We start from the raw sequence: 15,130 nt of genomic DNA, 5'->3' as shown, positions 1-15,130 counted from the left end.
GTGTCTCTGATTCCATCCAACTTTAATAGGATTTGTGCAAGTTTTAGTAAAATCATATGCCAATTTGGGAAGGGTTTAGGTCTGATTCGTCTTTTTCCGATTAGATTCTCATCTACAGAACTACTACTAATGTTTTTTTTTTGGTAAGACCATAATACTCTTTGTAAAGCAAGATTATTTTTTTGTTTTTGAAAATATAGACGGTTTCTTATTAGTATTTAAGTTTTAGGTCCAGGTCTTCCTGACTAACTAAATTCGTTAAAAATTGAGAAGAAAACTTAAATCGAGTTCAAGCCTATTGCAAAAACCATTGATAATAGGATAGAGACGATCTAACCATAGCCATAGATTGGAATCTTCTTGATCCACAACACTCAACCTTAACCAAGGTTGTTAATTAAAGAAGGAAACAAAAGCAAAGACCTTTCTTCTACGCATTAATATTGGATGGGAAGGTTGCTTTTCTAAAAAGCCAAGAATCAATCACGAGAGGGCCAAAATGAATCGACAGTAATGGTACTATTTCATGAAAAATATTATTAAGAAAAAAAAAAAAAAGCTCCCAGTCACCGTATAAATAACTTCGACAAATTTGATTAAATTTATCTCTCTTGTCAAAAATTGTGAAATCGAGCCGTTAGAACCTCCTTAAAAAGGGCATTCCAAGTTAACAAATTTGTTAAGTTATTTATGTTATAATAAAATTGAGTTTTAACTATAATACAAGTTATAAAAACTTTATAAAAGATATAATTATTAGTAAAATTCATATAATAGATCTTACTTAATAAAGTTAACACTAGATATATTATTATTTATTCCCCCTCAAAAAAAAAAAAGAAAAAGAAAATCAGAATTTGATGATGCGGAAACATGGTCGTGCAAGATGCCCCACAGCATGGCCACTCATTAGATCAAACAAAAACCAGAAGAACCCAAGTGAAAAATGAACCCATAAGAAATCCATGGTCCCCCCCACCCCCCTATGGACACAAGTTGGACACATCGTCATAAGAGCTTAAAATTTTAAATTTGAAATGTATTTGAGTTTTTTCATTATACGATTTCACGTTACATAGTCTATATATAAGTGAAAAAATTATTAGTATTATTAAGGATATTCCTAATATTTAAAATGATTAGAATGTAACTTTGCCATAAAATAGGTCTTCAACAAGTGACTTTAAATTTCTTTCCTACTTTTACAAGTAATTAACAAAAAATAAAAAATAATATATGTAAGTGTTTGAAGACTTGCTTGGCACAGAGGGAGTTTGCATCGTTGAAGTTGGAAAACAGTCTTGTGTAATGGTTATAATTAACCACATGCACCATATGTTGGAAGGACAAAACTCTAATCACAAGTGCGAATACCTCCAAAACAATCACCATCTCTCCTCCTAACTATTGGTTTCAACAAAAATAAATTAAATTAATAGACATTTAAAATTCATATAATTTGCTGCACCTAATAAAATTAAGGTATATAATTATTGTTGTGCATACAATTTACATCTCTATATTTTCCATTTCATATAACTTGTTTATCTTTACTCGATTAAGAAAAAAAAAAATTATGTCACCTCAAGGCTCAAGCCTTCTTAACTTATATTCATAAAATAGCAATCTTATCCTTACCCTAATATAACAAACCACAAAAATTTGAATGTGAATTTTAAATAAAATTATGATACAAAATAAAATTCAAGTACAAATATAAAAAAATGAATTATATATATAATAATATGGCAACCGCAGAGAAGCAAGAAAACAAGTGTGCTCTTTTCAAAATCCAGGAGTGGCCTTTATTGACCCCATGTTTTGCATGCTGCCTCTCCCTTCCCCTTATTATAAAGGTGCCTTCAAACATCAATTATTGGAGCTTCAGAACCTTCATCAAAAAGTGAGAGAGCACACTGATACCCTCACCCTCCCCCACTCCCCATTGCACACTGTACCCCCCTCTCACTGCCACCTGCCCCCAGGCCCCAAAATTCACCAGCATAGTCACCCTACATCCATAAAACATCCGGTGACTGTAGCAACTCCTCAGCGGCGCGAGACCCAAATAAAGTCTCCATTTTCATCCCTCTGTTTCTGCAGAAACAGATTACCCAAAAACAGAGGAGAGCACAAAGTTGCAGAGATGGTGGGAAAGTATTCCTGAGATTTGGCTTCCAATCCTATTAAAACTATTATATTATAAGATCCCCCTCTTTGTGTAAATATATATATATGTATGTATCTGTGTTTGTATATATGGTTGCTGGAAGGTAACAGGAGCTGAAGAATGGCGTTTCTTGATGATTGGAGCATGGAAAACAGAGTGTATAGTTGAGTTTCTGATCAACAATGGCGATTTCCGGTTCAGAATCACAGTCGCCGGGTCTGAAATCCGGTTCTCAACTGGAAGTGGAGCACATCAAATGCGAATCTTGCGGCTTCACTGAGGAGTGCACTTTGCTTTACATAGCTCGGATCCAGGAGAGGTAACTTACAGACCTTCTTATTATTTCTCGTGACCTTTCGTAAAAGAATAAATTCATTGTCGAGGTGTCCCTTGATGGACTAACCAACCATTTAGGAGATTTTGAAAATCCCGTTAGATTTTTGTAACAGTATTATTAGTTTCTTAAATTGAATTGTTAATGAGAAAGAACTTAAGAACTCTTGAAACTTAAGTCTCAGAACTAGAGACTGACTAATGCCTAGTACTTATCACTGAATACAAACTGGCAAAGACAATAAGACTCTCTGCAAGGGAGTGTAGAGAGAGTGTTTAAATTTACGAAACCATAACTCAAGATTTCAGCATAACCCATCACTTCGGTTGAGTCATAAAGAACTAATCAAAGAGTTGGCCTCAAAATATTTCGAATAAAAACGTAATCCTATTCAAATTTAATCGGGTGCCAATTTTAACAGATACAATGGAAGATGGATTTGTGGGCTGTGCGTTGAAGCAGTGAAAGATGAAGTAGTGAGATCAGAAGGGCTTATCAGCACCGAAGAAGCTCTGGACAGGCACATCAGTTTCTGCAAAAATTTTCAGTCTTCCAGCCCCCCTTCCGGCGCTACGGATCACCCCATTTCCGCCATCGGAAAGCTTCTCCGGCGAAGCTTGGATTCTCCGAGAGCCCTCCGGTCGACGCCGAACAGCCCGGTTGGGGCGGTTCGCCGGCCGCAGTTGATTCGCTCAGAGAGCTGCTTCTCTTCCCTGTCTCGGTGAATTTGGCTCTCTGGTTCTTTAGCTTTTTCTCCTTTGATTTTCTGTCCAGTTTCAGATTTGCTGATATGCTTGGATTTTGACATTATAGAATGGTTGCCAGTGTAGAATCTGATAATAGAAAATGGATACTGATATGAAACTAATATGATTTTCCAGATGACAATCACTTTGAAGGTAACTGAATATTCTCTGGTAATGGTATTTTCTATTGCTTCCTGAGCACAAATTTGTTGGATATTAACATACATATATATATATATGTATGTTGTATATACAAATTTGTTGTATATATGATGTTTGTTGAGATGATCTTATATTCAGATTGGGATGACAAAACACAAAGTAAGGTAGAGCTAAGATTTGTACACCTAATACAAAACTGAGTGAGTTCTAGACTTTTTAACTGTCACGTTATTGCTTTTGAAACCCATTATTGAAATAGTGATTTTGTTCCTCATTTGTCCATTGATATAGGTAATAAGTCAAACTATGTTAAATTTATGCGTCTCTAATCTTGATCTTGTGTGGATGTTACAAAATCTTGATCTTGTATGGATATATGGTAAATTGGTAATATTCTGATACCTACCAATTTATGGCTTGAATCTAGAGACTTTTTATGAGTATATAAATCTGTGATGACTGCAGTATGAATTATATGGATATCATATTTTATGTTATAAGAGGCTAGTGATGAGCCTTATTAAATGGAATCAAAACTGCAAGGATTCAATGATTCTTGTGTGGGTGATTCGTAGTTTCTATGGCATGGGAGAATGCCTCATTTGGAAAGTAACTAGGATGAGGGAAAGTGAGCTTGGAAGGACAGAAAATTGCTGAGAAAAATGAAGTGGACTGAGAAAGAAGAGAAGGAAAAAGCATGAGATGTAGTGAAGGGAGGTCAAAAAGGTGTCTACCCTTCTAAGAAAGTCTGTAGGTCTTTTTGTGTTCTTGTCTTATTTGTTTTCTCTATTTCAAAATCAAAATTCCAAAACTTCCAAAATATCTTTGTTTCCATGCTGTTTTTCAAAAGATACAGCCATATATATATATATAGATGATTAGTGAATAAGAATTCATGTAGATAAGCAGACCCTCTAGTGGAATTAAGACTTAATATGTTGTTATTGTTGTTATTTCAGTGTGAACAGAGATTGTTCAAGTTCTCAAGCCCATTTCCTTCTGATTTTGTCTCAGTTTGGCACATAATTGAAGGAATGGTGCTTGAGCTTTGCTAGAGAAGGCCATATCCTCATCTTTGAGACGAGAATGGATTTTTCAAATGCTCTGTTGAGGAAGAAGCTTCTGGCTTCTGGGTGAGTGTGTATGTGGGGGAAGAATCTTCCACAAAGTCTGAAAAATTATTAGATATGACAAAGACTTATGTGGGACAGAAACAATCACTCAAACCCAATCATTTTATCCCCAAAATTTTTTGCAACTTTGAATATCCACATTTTACATTTTCTTTGCTAGTAGTTTCACCTAATTCTGCATTTGGTGTCTCTTGTGTTTCATGCATCTGCTGTCTCAGTCACCCCTTTTCTTAATCTTTTTAAAACCATTCATAGAATTGACTGACATGTTCACCCTTATATAATAGATTTACACTTCGTATACTGTTATTAACTTATTGCATGCATCTGGAACTGCAATATTTTGTTTTTAATCTTTTCTATAGATGAGAACCCATTATAGTGATGGTGTTGTTGAAGTGAGACTTATAACCCGCACTGTAATCTCCATTATTGGGCCTAGCTCTAATAAATTATTCCGTAACTGTTGGTTCACATGCATTGCTTAATTATTTATTTTATCTCTTCTCATTTGTCAATCGTTGACAATTATTCTCTTCATTGCATCTAGTGTAAATGTTAGGTAGATGTGAATGTTTTTATGTCAAGTGCCTATGATGTGAACTGTGAATTTTGAACAAAAATAGAAGATGCTTTTAATCTAAGAAAGCCATAGCTAAAAATTACAAGTAATCACTTCAAATAGCAACAATCCTGCTGAGCTTTTGCAGCCCGCAAATACATCTAAAACACCACAGTTGAAACTGAAAATGGAAATAAAAGCTCAATCAAACGGGGCCTTAAGAAATTGATAATGGAGTTGTCTTCTTCATTGGTAGGCTAGCACCTTGTAGAGCCATCGTAGATGTAGTCAAGAACAGCAATGAGTCCTATAATGAAGGCTTGATCAATCCCTGGTTTGACCACCACATGGTAGAGATCTTTGCTTGCAGGGATCAGCTCCTCTGCCTCTTCCTCCACTCCAACCTGAGTGTGTGTACATACATTGCCATTAACAACAAGAACAAGAGGGCATGAAGGAACAAATTTGAAAAACAATGACAACAAGCCTTAATCCCATTGATCCGAAAGAGGAGTTAGAATTAGGAATGCCCCTCCTCCCGTCCATATCCTAACATCCTATATCACCTCCCCATTCTTGTCGAGTAACCTATTTAACTTTCCATCCCTGTTGGGTAATCGATATCCATTAAATATCTATTAATGGATACTTATTACCTAATTAATCTATAAAGAAATTTAAAAATATAATTTATTGCTATTAATTGTTTTATAGGCTCAATTATGTTCTTCCTTACCATATTAATGTCTTATGTTTCAAATTATTGCCAAAATTTTAGAAAACAAAATTATGCAAGCGAGAGAGAGAGAGAGAGAGAGATTGGCAAATTGACAAATAAAGGAATTCAAACATTCAAAAATAAACATAAAATAAAAAAACACAACCAATATTAAAAAGATTTTATATTTTTATACCAAAATCCTATATATCTAGTTGGAACAACAAAATTCTATGAATATATAATAAAATAAAAATTATTTAAAAATATGTGCAGGTTGGAGGACCCCATTCCCATCCTCAACCCATCCCAGATGAAGAATTTTTTTTTTTTTTTTTTCCCATCTATAACCACTTTGTTGGGTAAATTTTCTCATCCAAACCCGTATTCGGTAGGTACCCGTTGGGGGACCAGGGGTGGCTACCCATCGCCATCCTAAGTTAGAACCTGCCCATTACATTGTTAATTGATGTTACTTATATGAAGATGCAGATGGCGAAGGTGGTTTTACCTGGGCTATGATGTTGCCATGGGAGTCAATGATGCAGCAAGCTTTGTCCTTAAAGTAACCCTTGATCTCAAAGTCCCATTTGGTGCCATAGCCCTTGGGTTCAGTTGAAATTCTGATTGGATTGTTCTTCACAAGGCATGATGATTTTGGCTCCTTCAAGCTGAAAACCAACCTCTGTGGTCCTTCAAAGTCCACAGCATGCCCTTTCCATTGCTTGTTAATGTTCAGTGCTTCAACTATACCTCTCTGCAATACCATTAAAAAAAAAGAAGAAGAAGATTATCAAATAATACAGGAAGAATTCTTCTTCTCTGTTTGGCTGCTGAGTAAATGAACATTTAATTCACCAGAACTTCCTAAATTTAACAGAAAATGAGGGAAATCCTCATTCATAGACAGAAGAAAGAAGAAGAGACTCCATTGCTAAGCATACAACATCTCCATTACCATTCCATGTAGATGGATGGATCTTAGACTCGAATCAATGAAATCAAACCTCTGAAAGTTTGAGAATAGAAATACCTTTCGCCGAATGAGTAGCAGAGCATCACCATCACCATCTCTCACAATCAGCTCCTCCTGTTTCCCAAGCATCCCACAGCCATCCACCCTGAAAACAATCTTTTGCCCACAATCTGAAACCACAAATCCTCCTCCATAAACAACATGAGGCCTCTTCCTCACCGCAAGAACTACCTGAGAAGATGAACAAAACACTTTGCTCACTATAGGCTTTGAACTGATGACTTTGGCAGCCATTTTCAGCTCTCCCTTTCCCTGCTTTTCAAAAATCGAACAATCAATGTATTTAAGCAGAGAAAGCTGAGGTGAATTGTTGGGTTTCTTGGGGTTCAAATGTTTGGCAACGTTTGACTATTAACGGTGGAAGAATAATTTTCTTTGAGTGTGGCTTTGATCAACCTTTTCATGGCTGAAACCATGGATATGAGTTCAACTGTAGAGATCTGGTGGAATTAACATGTGATGAATAAGTTAAATAAAGGGTGCGTGTGCTTTTTGAAGTTTGGCAACCCAGTGGCTGGAAAACTCAAGAAGAGAATATATATATATGTGCGACATTTCCGCAAAAGAGAATGGTATCTTGTTGAAATTGACTTGAACTGACGTTTGGATCACTCCAATATCCCTGAATTTGATTTCTCTTATCATAATCATTACCCGAAGGGCTAAATTAATTTTCCATACATGCACATCCATTTCATTGAAATTTTCATTTTATATATCTCAATGCATGTTCTTAATGACTAACTCCAACTAATTCAACGTGGCCTCTAAGGTGGCAACCCAATTCAAACAGGGACCAAAGATATCAAGCTCCAGTGTTAACTTGAGTTATTTGTTTATTGTGTTTAAGCAATATTTAAAAGCAATGGAATTAATGATGCTATTATTGATTAGGATGATATCTCAAAAATATTTATGGTAACTTTGACGGTTTTAAGGGCACCTTGTTCTAAAAGTCTATGTAATGTAATTATGGGGCAAAGTTGTGAACAAAGACTTCAATTGCAATTGAAGTTGTAAATTGGGGTTGATATAATACAAAATAAGATCATGTATTTTTTTTTGTTATTATGTGGAAGTACGCGTGTATATATAAATAAATTATTTTACTAGAGACAAATAACATTAAGTTATTTTAGCTGAATGATTATTTCTTAGCTAATAGTTATTCTTTTTTTTTTTCAGATAATATTATTAGTTATTTCATAGTTCCTAACGAAATTTTAAGTTTTTTTTGTAATTTATCTCTTCACAGCAAAATATAAATGCCTAAACATGCTTCTCACAATATAAAATATAGAAAATAGAAGAGTAAAAAATAATGCAATCGTTTTTCGTTTGGGAGAATTATGGGAATAGATAAAAATACTAAATAACATGTGACAATTAATGCACTTTTAATGAAAAGTTTTTATTATATTAAATGGTAGAACCACAGAATAACTTTTACAAAAATATTATAACTAATGTTGTCTAACATAAAAAAACAAAAATTTTCATTTATTCATGGTCTAACCCATATTTTTCCTCTAAAATTTTACATGAAAACTCTATCACCCCTTGAACTTTAAATTTGAGTTATTGAATACTTAATATTTATTATTTACACATGTGGACTACCTAATTATCTAGTCAATATTGAGCATATAATAGATATTTCATTAAATACATGAAAATAAAGTAACAAAATACCATGCTCGTTGCCAAATTATAAATTCACCAATAAATAGATTGTGGGTCATTGTGTCAAAGTAAAGAGGACGGGAAATGGTAGATTGACCATCGCCAGTCAAAGCAAAGAAAAAGGGGAAATGTGGGTCGATCGCGACTCATGGGTCGCCAGTTAGAGAAAAGAGGACGGGGAAGGATAGGTCGGTCGCAAGTCATCGATTGAGCAAAAAAGAAAGGGAATAGTGGGTCAATTGCAGGTCGCTAATTAGAGAAGGAGAAAGGTAGGTTGATCGCGATTCACAGATCACCAATTGAAACAAAGAGAAAAGGTCAGAATTGGTCGAGACAACAATGACTAATAGGAGACTTGATTTTTTGTTTGAGTCGACAAAAGATGGGAGCAAAAATGATAGCCAAGGACAAAGAGAAAGGCTAAATGAAAGATTGATTCAACTTATTCTTCTTCTGTTATTCTGTTATTTTATTTTTCTTTTTTTTAACTCACATTACGTGTAATTATCTTAGTTAAGACGATAATAGCCAACAAGAAACTCAGTTCTTCCATTCGAGTCGACAGGACACAAAAGCAAAGACGACAATTGAAGGCAAAAAAGAAGACGAAATAAATGATCGATTTGGTCAGTTCTTTTTCTATTCTTTATTTCTTTTATTTTTTTTATCTTTTTTATTTCATCTCAGGTATAACTCATGCAATATTTGAAATCAGATTAAGTAGTCAATATATATAAACTATAAAGATAAAATATTCAATAAGTTAAATTAGAAGTTTAAGGGGATAGTAAACTTTTCATATAAAGTTCAAGAAAAAAAATATAAATGACATTTATTTATTGTCTTTTTTTTCATTTAGTTGTAATTGTGCCTCTCAAAGAAAAGATTAAAAAATAAAATAATACAGGGATCTAAACTTGCATTGGATCCAATGCTCTTAAAAGCAGGTCTTGTTTGCTCCATGATTTAGCGAAAACCAATTGCTTTATTATAACCTACTACAAAAAGTGGCAGTTCATGAGTAAACGGTCTACAAGGAAAATATGATAATCCATGGGCTCCATCCATGCATTTGGAATTGGTGTAAATATAAACAAGAAGAAAAAAAAGAAAAAGAAAAAGGTTTTCTACACACAAACTCCTCACTTTACAAAAAAGTCAAAACTAGTGTATTCATGCTCGACCTTCCTATTACCTTTTTACAAAAAAATTGCATCACAACTTGAACCGTAGCTTCCACGTCAAACCGGAATATCGTGTTGTTGCTAGCAAGGCCACGTGCAATTTGTATCCAAAACACAATTTAACATTACGACCACATCAAGGCGAAGACACTCCCTCTTTACTGTTTACCTTTGGCCGAGCCCATTCACAATGCCATCAATCACATTTATTAGCATTCACAAGAGAAACTTCACGTCCAGAGTACAACAACATCCAACACCATCAACACCGTATGGTGTAAACGGATATTCAAATCCCATCTTTTAAGCACCGGTCAGCCAAGTTGCCAAGGAAATATGGCATATAAAAGAACTTCCACCCGCGAAATAGTGTTTAATAAAGTAAGCCAAATTGAGCAGATAAAGCCAATCAAAGGACAAACTACATATTACAGCCACTACATTGATCAATTCCAGTTGCTTGTTCACACATATGGAAATTGTTCTCAAGGATAATATCTGGGACTAAGTTTGCGTCATCAAAGGTAAATGAAATACATAATGGTTCTTCAAAATATTACACTCAAAGCACATGCCATAGCAGAAAGAGAGAGCATCCCACTTTTCACCTGCACCGAACTTCTAGTGTCCATACTTTTGGAATTCCCACTCACTGTTATCTGCACAAACGAGAAAAACCGCAGAATATGTGGGCAAACATCACCATGCAATCACATTGATGCAAATGCAGAGAACATAGTTGAAAGCATACAACTTACCCAGTGGACACACTTGACGTGTTTTTAGCCATCGGCTGATGCAGTGGAAGTGGAATGCATGATTGCAAACCCCTAAAGGAATAGAAACCAACTTTATTTCAGCCAAAATAATAGATAATACATGAAACTGCAGCAACAATCAACGGTCTGGCTCAGTATAGAAAAAAGAAAATCAAGCAAATTTTGAAGACAAGAAACCAAATGGAGCATAAATTTAAAACCTTAGGAAGATGTTACTGATTCATGTTCAATCTCGCTATTCTATTGAGCCACTATTTAAATCAAAACAGGGACAAAATATTATGCGAAGAAAAGTTCAAAGTGATTGTGCAGCTATGAATCTGATTGAGAAGAGTTCTGTCAAGACTAGCAAAAGACTCTCCTTCATTGAGAAGTGGAATGTTCCCAAGAACCAAAAGATGCAACCCCCACATGCACGCGCACAAATCACTAGATCCCATATTACATGCAAATAGCAATCACCCAGCATAATGTTTATATATAGAGAAAGCACATAGGAGTTCAGATAACATAACAGAGAGGATAGTAGGCTAGTAAGAAGATGACTGAATGGATGCACACTCATTTTCACTTCACTTTGTTTTTTTTAAAGTAATTCCACTTGTTTTGACATACAGAAGTTCAATAATAAATCAAGCCCTGGCATGGTCATGAAGGTGAAAAATATAAGGCAATCTTTTTCTCATGCCCAAAGAAGATGTTACATTGCTGCAAATAAATCGAGGGCATCCTCATCCTCAACCCCCCCCCCCCCCCCCCCCCCCCCAACCCCCAAAAAAAAAGAAAAAGAAAACATGATAAGACATTTTCTATTCTAGTTACTGTATTGGGTGGGGAGCAATGAAAATATGTTATTCAATATAGTATGTTGAAATTAAAACAAGTAGAGGACACCTCATTGCCTGCATGCATGTAGGTAATACAGGTATTAGTAAGAAGCCAATATCATTACCAAGTCATGGCTATTCCAAACCCTGTTAATCATAATGTAATGTGTTGGACCCACTGATCTCCCTCAACTACGTACCAGCTCACAAGGAAACTTTACTGGCTAAACTTTTGCATAAATGAGCAGATCATGGATCTACAAGCTGATCCAAAAACTCACTGAGTTGATATTCTTGACAACAAAGCAAATGATGAGCTAGGCACAATTCTCCAAGACAATAATAATAAAAATTAAAAACAGAAATTTCATTGGAATTGGGGTTTTGAAGAAACTAGGATTCGTCATTAAGTGCCACCAAGTTCAATCTCCATTCCTCAAATTGCTAAGATTTAGTTGTCAAGGGCCACCAGATTCACTCACAAATCTTCAGTTGCATAAAAATAGCAAAGAGTAAAATATGGTGACCACCCCTAAGGTTTAGCATAATGTCGTAACAGATAGTACCACTGCATTCTGAAAATTATACACACAGCACTCAAACCTTTTAAAATCCCCCCCTCCCCCCCTCACTATTTAATGGCAGTTAAACCTTTTAAAATGCACTCCCTGCCTCCCTATCTCTCGAAAACTAACGGAAGTTAAAGCTTTTAAAATCCCCCCCACCCTCCCTCTCTATCTCTCACTAATTAATGGCAGTTAAATCCTTTAAAATGCCCTCCATCCCTCCTTCCCTCTATGTTTGGAATGGGTTCAACCATCGCCAAACCATGATGGCTGGCATCAACTCCAGCTCCCTCCCTCTCTATTCAGAATGGGTTCAATGGCAAGTCACAGCATCAATGGAGGAAACCTGTGTGTTTCTTTTCAGCAGAGATCGTCTCTATCAATGGTGGCAGGTCACAGCATCAATGGAGAAACCCATGTGTTTCTTTCCAGAGGTCAACTTTGGCAGAGATTCTCACACAGAGAAGATGTTCCTCTCGTCAAAGATTGTAGGTGGTGAAACAGCCTTATCAGATTGCTATGTTACATTAACCCGCCTATGTTGGGTGAAGGTTTAAAAAAAAAAAATCAATAGATAAGGGAGAGAAAGGAGAAATGGGGAAAAGAGAGGGAGAGAGAAGAGAGAAACAAGGGAAGAATCTTGAGATAGCGATGTAGTACCAGATGAGCAGCAAAAGGAGGGTGCATATTGGGATTATATTACTGCTCATGTTGATTCTTGTGGTCATCAAAACCAGACCCAGCATCTCTTGATTTTAGCTTTGTTTACTCAGTTCTTGTGTTATTTTTAGCTTCCTCGGTCCCTATTTGCTGTTTGATAGAGTGTTGTTAATGGCAAATTCCATCTCTCTGAGAGATAGAACTCAATGTTTAATTGATTAATTGGATTAGCAAACATTACACAAATGTTCTGATCAATATTTGTATCTTTTCTGTGTGAAAAGAAAATTAATAAGAATCATGCATCTTTTGATTATATATTCAAGCCAAGAAGCAATTGGAATGCTTCACAGAGCTTCAGCAAAGTGTGATGGTTGAACCCAGCCAAAGAGCAGCAGTTCAACCACAATGGGTTTTGACACTGAGACAGAGAGTGGGGAAGAGGAAGCTACCGCTGATGGCAGCCAGCACAACAGAGACAGTTCTTATTTTCTTTTAATTTTTAGAACATGCATTTAGTTTAGGGAGAAATAAAGACTCAGGAGGAGATAATTTATGGTCAAAATGGTCAATTTACCCTGGTTTTTAACAGCAGGTATAGCATTTAGTTAAACATTATCTATCACCAAAATAGATTGGTTCAAGCAGTGGTAGCGAAATTTGACAGTGGGAGGCTGGCCCCCTGCTATGAAAAATTATGATCTTACCCCAGGGATAAGGAAAAAAAAAAGAGATGCCTCTCACATATCCCTAAGTAAAAGGAATGCTTTTCACAAACATAGTCCCGAGGAAAAATGCAGCTATAATCCCCCACTTTGATTAATGTTACTTGTATCCCTACTAAAATTCCTATCGTATATAGCAATACTTCTCACTGGTAAATATGGTGGCTTGAAAAAAGATTTTGGTCCCCTCAAAGATGAAATACTGTTTCCACCCCTGGTTATAACTTGCCAGACAATGCCCATTGCCGAACAATCAAACCATATAATTTGATTGTCCGATCAGAGCAAAAGTATGACTATTCGCTACATCACCAGTATAACACTGAAAATGCTACGAAATTAAGATTTCTAGAGAAGTACATACCCCAAGCAACAGTACATTCCTCGCTTGTTGCACTGGCTTGATTAGCTTGGCACTCAATGCCTAATAAGACCACCGAAAAAAGAATCGTATATATCAGAATAACAAGATTAAATCACAAGCAATAAAAACTAATTGAAGAGATAGAAATCGGAAGCCGTGCAACTCACAGAGATCCATGATATGGTTACGGCAGATCGCACAATTATCCACAACGATATCTGCGTCGACCAAACACCAAATTACTAACACGAAAGAGTGATAGATACATGTATTGTTAGAGGAGCTAGGGTTGGAGTTTCATACCCCAAGCCCAGAGAGCAACGGCGTTCCACTTTTTGATCTCGAATCGCTTGGCCTTCTTCGATGAGGAAGAAGATGTGGAGGCGGTGGAAGACGAGGGGCCAGCACCGCCGGGACCACCGCCCTCACCCACCGGAACCATCGTCACGTCGGTGTCGAGAGAGGCCATCGCTGGAGCAGACCAAAAGCTAGGGCAAGTCTTCCTGATTTCGTAAGCTTTGGGTCTGCGGTTTGCAATGTATATTACCTTTCTGGTGCCACGATGTCGATTTGAATATTGACACTCTCCTATAAATAAAAATAAATAAAAATGAAAACCCCAAACCGGTTAAAGAATTGTTTTTTAAATAATACAAATAATTACTTAGAAGAACAAACAATACAAATAATAGAGAAATTTGAAAAAATATATATATATTATCAACGTTTAGAATGAATATTTCTACTTTACTTTGATGGAATATTGTACATGTTTCTCTTTTGTTAAAGATTGTGTTATTTAAATTAAAATATTATGATAATTAAATAAAATTAACAAGTACTATATTACCTATATGATAAGTCATTATTTGTGATGGTCATTTTTTATTTTGTTGGTTCGATTAGTAATATTAATTTCTAATCTAAATAGTACGCACATGACTTCAATTGTTTAATGTGGACAAAAATTATATTTCAATAGTAGAATTAACATCTGAATAAAAATACATAATAATTAATCTTATTTAATTACTAGGCATTACATACTTATTTATATTTTATGATGCAATAATCACAAATTTAACATATTAAACCCCCCGCTTGTTTATGTATAACTACTAAGTCTTTATTGTCTTTGGTATAGGGGATTAAGTATATAATAATTATTAGAGAAAATTCCATACGGTACCTTTCACATTTATTATAATTGTAAAATATACAATTAATGTTTAAAAAAGCATATTGAGATCTAATATTATATTATTGTTTGTTAATGTAAAACATCATCTTATAGCCACGAATCAACTCTGGCCCTCAAATAACAAGAGTCCTACCGTACTTATAAGCTCAATGGTTGCCCAGGGCAACCGATGTAGGACAAACCCGACACGTTATCATGTCATCCCCCTTAAATGTGGTGGGGCTCTGCCCGTTTAAACCATTTTAGGGGTGAAAGAGATCGAGAAAGTTTTCACAGACGA

At 35.5% G+C, this 15,130-nt stretch overlaps 3 protein-coding genes across 4 annotated transcripts; 1 reads left to right on the top strand and 2 right to left on the bottom strand.

Moving 5' to 3' along the window:
• Positions 1-1,915: 1,915 nt before the first annotated feature.
• LOC127795948 (uncharacterized) lies at positions 1,916-5,019 on the top strand. 2 transcript variants are annotated; one of them, XM_052327932.1, is made up of 3 exons: positions 1,916-2,489; positions 2,926-3,225; positions 4,372-5,019. In XM_052327932.1, exons 1-3 carry the CDS (start codon positions 2,353-2,355, stop codon positions 4,436-4,438), a joined length of 504 nt encoding a protein of 167 aa, XP_052183892.1. In that variant the 5' UTR covers positions 1,916-2,352; the 3' UTR covers positions 4,439-5,019. The 2 variants fall into 2 exon arrangements, with proteins under 2 accessions (XP_052183892.1, XP_052183893.1); XM_052327933.1 differs by having other exon boundaries at positions 1,918-2,489; positions 4,427-5,019.
• Positions 5,020-5,178: 159 nt separating this feature from the next.
• On the bottom strand, positions 5,179-7,209 carry LOC127795946 (protein LURP-one-related 6). The gene is made up of 3 exons (XM_052327931.1): positions 6,859-7,209; positions 6,337-6,582; positions 5,179-5,511 (listed from the first exon to the last, which is right to left on the bottom strand). Exons 1-3 carry the CDS (start codon positions 7,093-7,095, stop codon positions 5,365-5,367), a joined length of 630 nt encoding a protein of 209 aa, XP_052183891.1. The 5' UTR covers positions 7,096-7,209; the 3' UTR covers positions 5,179-5,364.
• Positions 7,210-10,119: 2,910 nt separating this feature from the next.
• Positions 10,120-14,216, bottom strand: LOC127795893 (RING-box protein 1a-like). Its single transcript, XM_052327866.1, has 5 exons — positions 13,953-14,216; positions 13,817-13,867; positions 13,650-13,709; positions 10,487-10,558; positions 10,120-10,387 (listed from the first exon to the last, which is right to left on the bottom strand). Exons 1-5 carry the CDS (start codon positions 14,116-14,118, stop codon positions 10,350-10,352), a joined length of 387 nt encoding a protein of 128 aa, XP_052183826.1. The 5' UTR covers positions 14,119-14,216; the 3' UTR covers positions 10,120-10,349.
• Between the last annotated feature and the right edge of the window lie 914 nt (positions 14,217-15,130).

Source organism: Diospyros lotus, chromosome 2 (genome assembly GCF_014633365.1).
Source record: "Diospyros lotus cultivar Yz01 chromosome 2, ASM1463336v1, whole genome shotgun sequence".
Taxonomy (NCBI): Eukaryota; Viridiplantae; Streptophyta; class Magnoliopsida; order Ericales; family Ebenaceae; genus Diospyros; species Diospyros lotus.
Note: the sequence above shows the minus strand (reverse complement) of the source record. Positions and strands in the feature narration are given on the sequence as shown.

Bases quoted from the DNA above. Each gene is read 5' to 3' on its own strand.
- LOC127795893 (XM_052327866.1), bottom strand. From the start codon at position 14,118: ATGGCCTCTCTCGACACCGACGTGACGATGGTTCCGGTGGGTGAGGGC. The intron at 10,559-13,649 runs GTATGTACTTCT...CTATTCCTTTAG, and splicing joins GGAATGTACTGTTGCTTGGG to GGGTTTGCAATCATGCATTC. The intron at 10,388-10,486 runs GTAAGTTGTATG...TCGTTTGTGCAG, and splicing joins ACGTCAAGTGTGTCCACTGG to ATAACAGTGAGTGGGAATTC.
- LOC127795948 (XM_052327932.1), top strand. From the start codon at position 2,353: ATGGCGATTTCCGGTTCAGAATCACAGTCGCCGGGTCTGAAATCCGGT. The intron at 2,490-2,925 runs GTAACTTACAGA...CAATTTTAACAG, and splicing joins ATAGCTCGGATCCAGGAGAG to ATACAATGGAAGATGGATTT. The intron at 3,226-4,371 runs GTGAATTTGGCT...TTGTTATTTCAG, and splicing joins TGCTTCTCTTCCCTGTCTCG to TGTGAACAGAGATTGTTCAA.
- LOC127795946 (XM_052327931.1), bottom strand. From the start codon at position 7,095: ATGGCTGCCAAAGTCATCAGTTCAAAGCCTATAGTGAGCAAAGTGTTT. The intron at 6,583-6,858 runs GTATTTCTATTC...ATGGTATTGCAG, and splicing joins TGCTACTCATTCGGCGAAAG to AGAGGTATAGTTGAAGCACT. The intron at 5,512-6,336 runs GTAAAACCACCT...ACACACACTCAG, and splicing joins ATGGCAACATCATAGCCCAG to GTTGGAGTGGAGGAAGAGGC.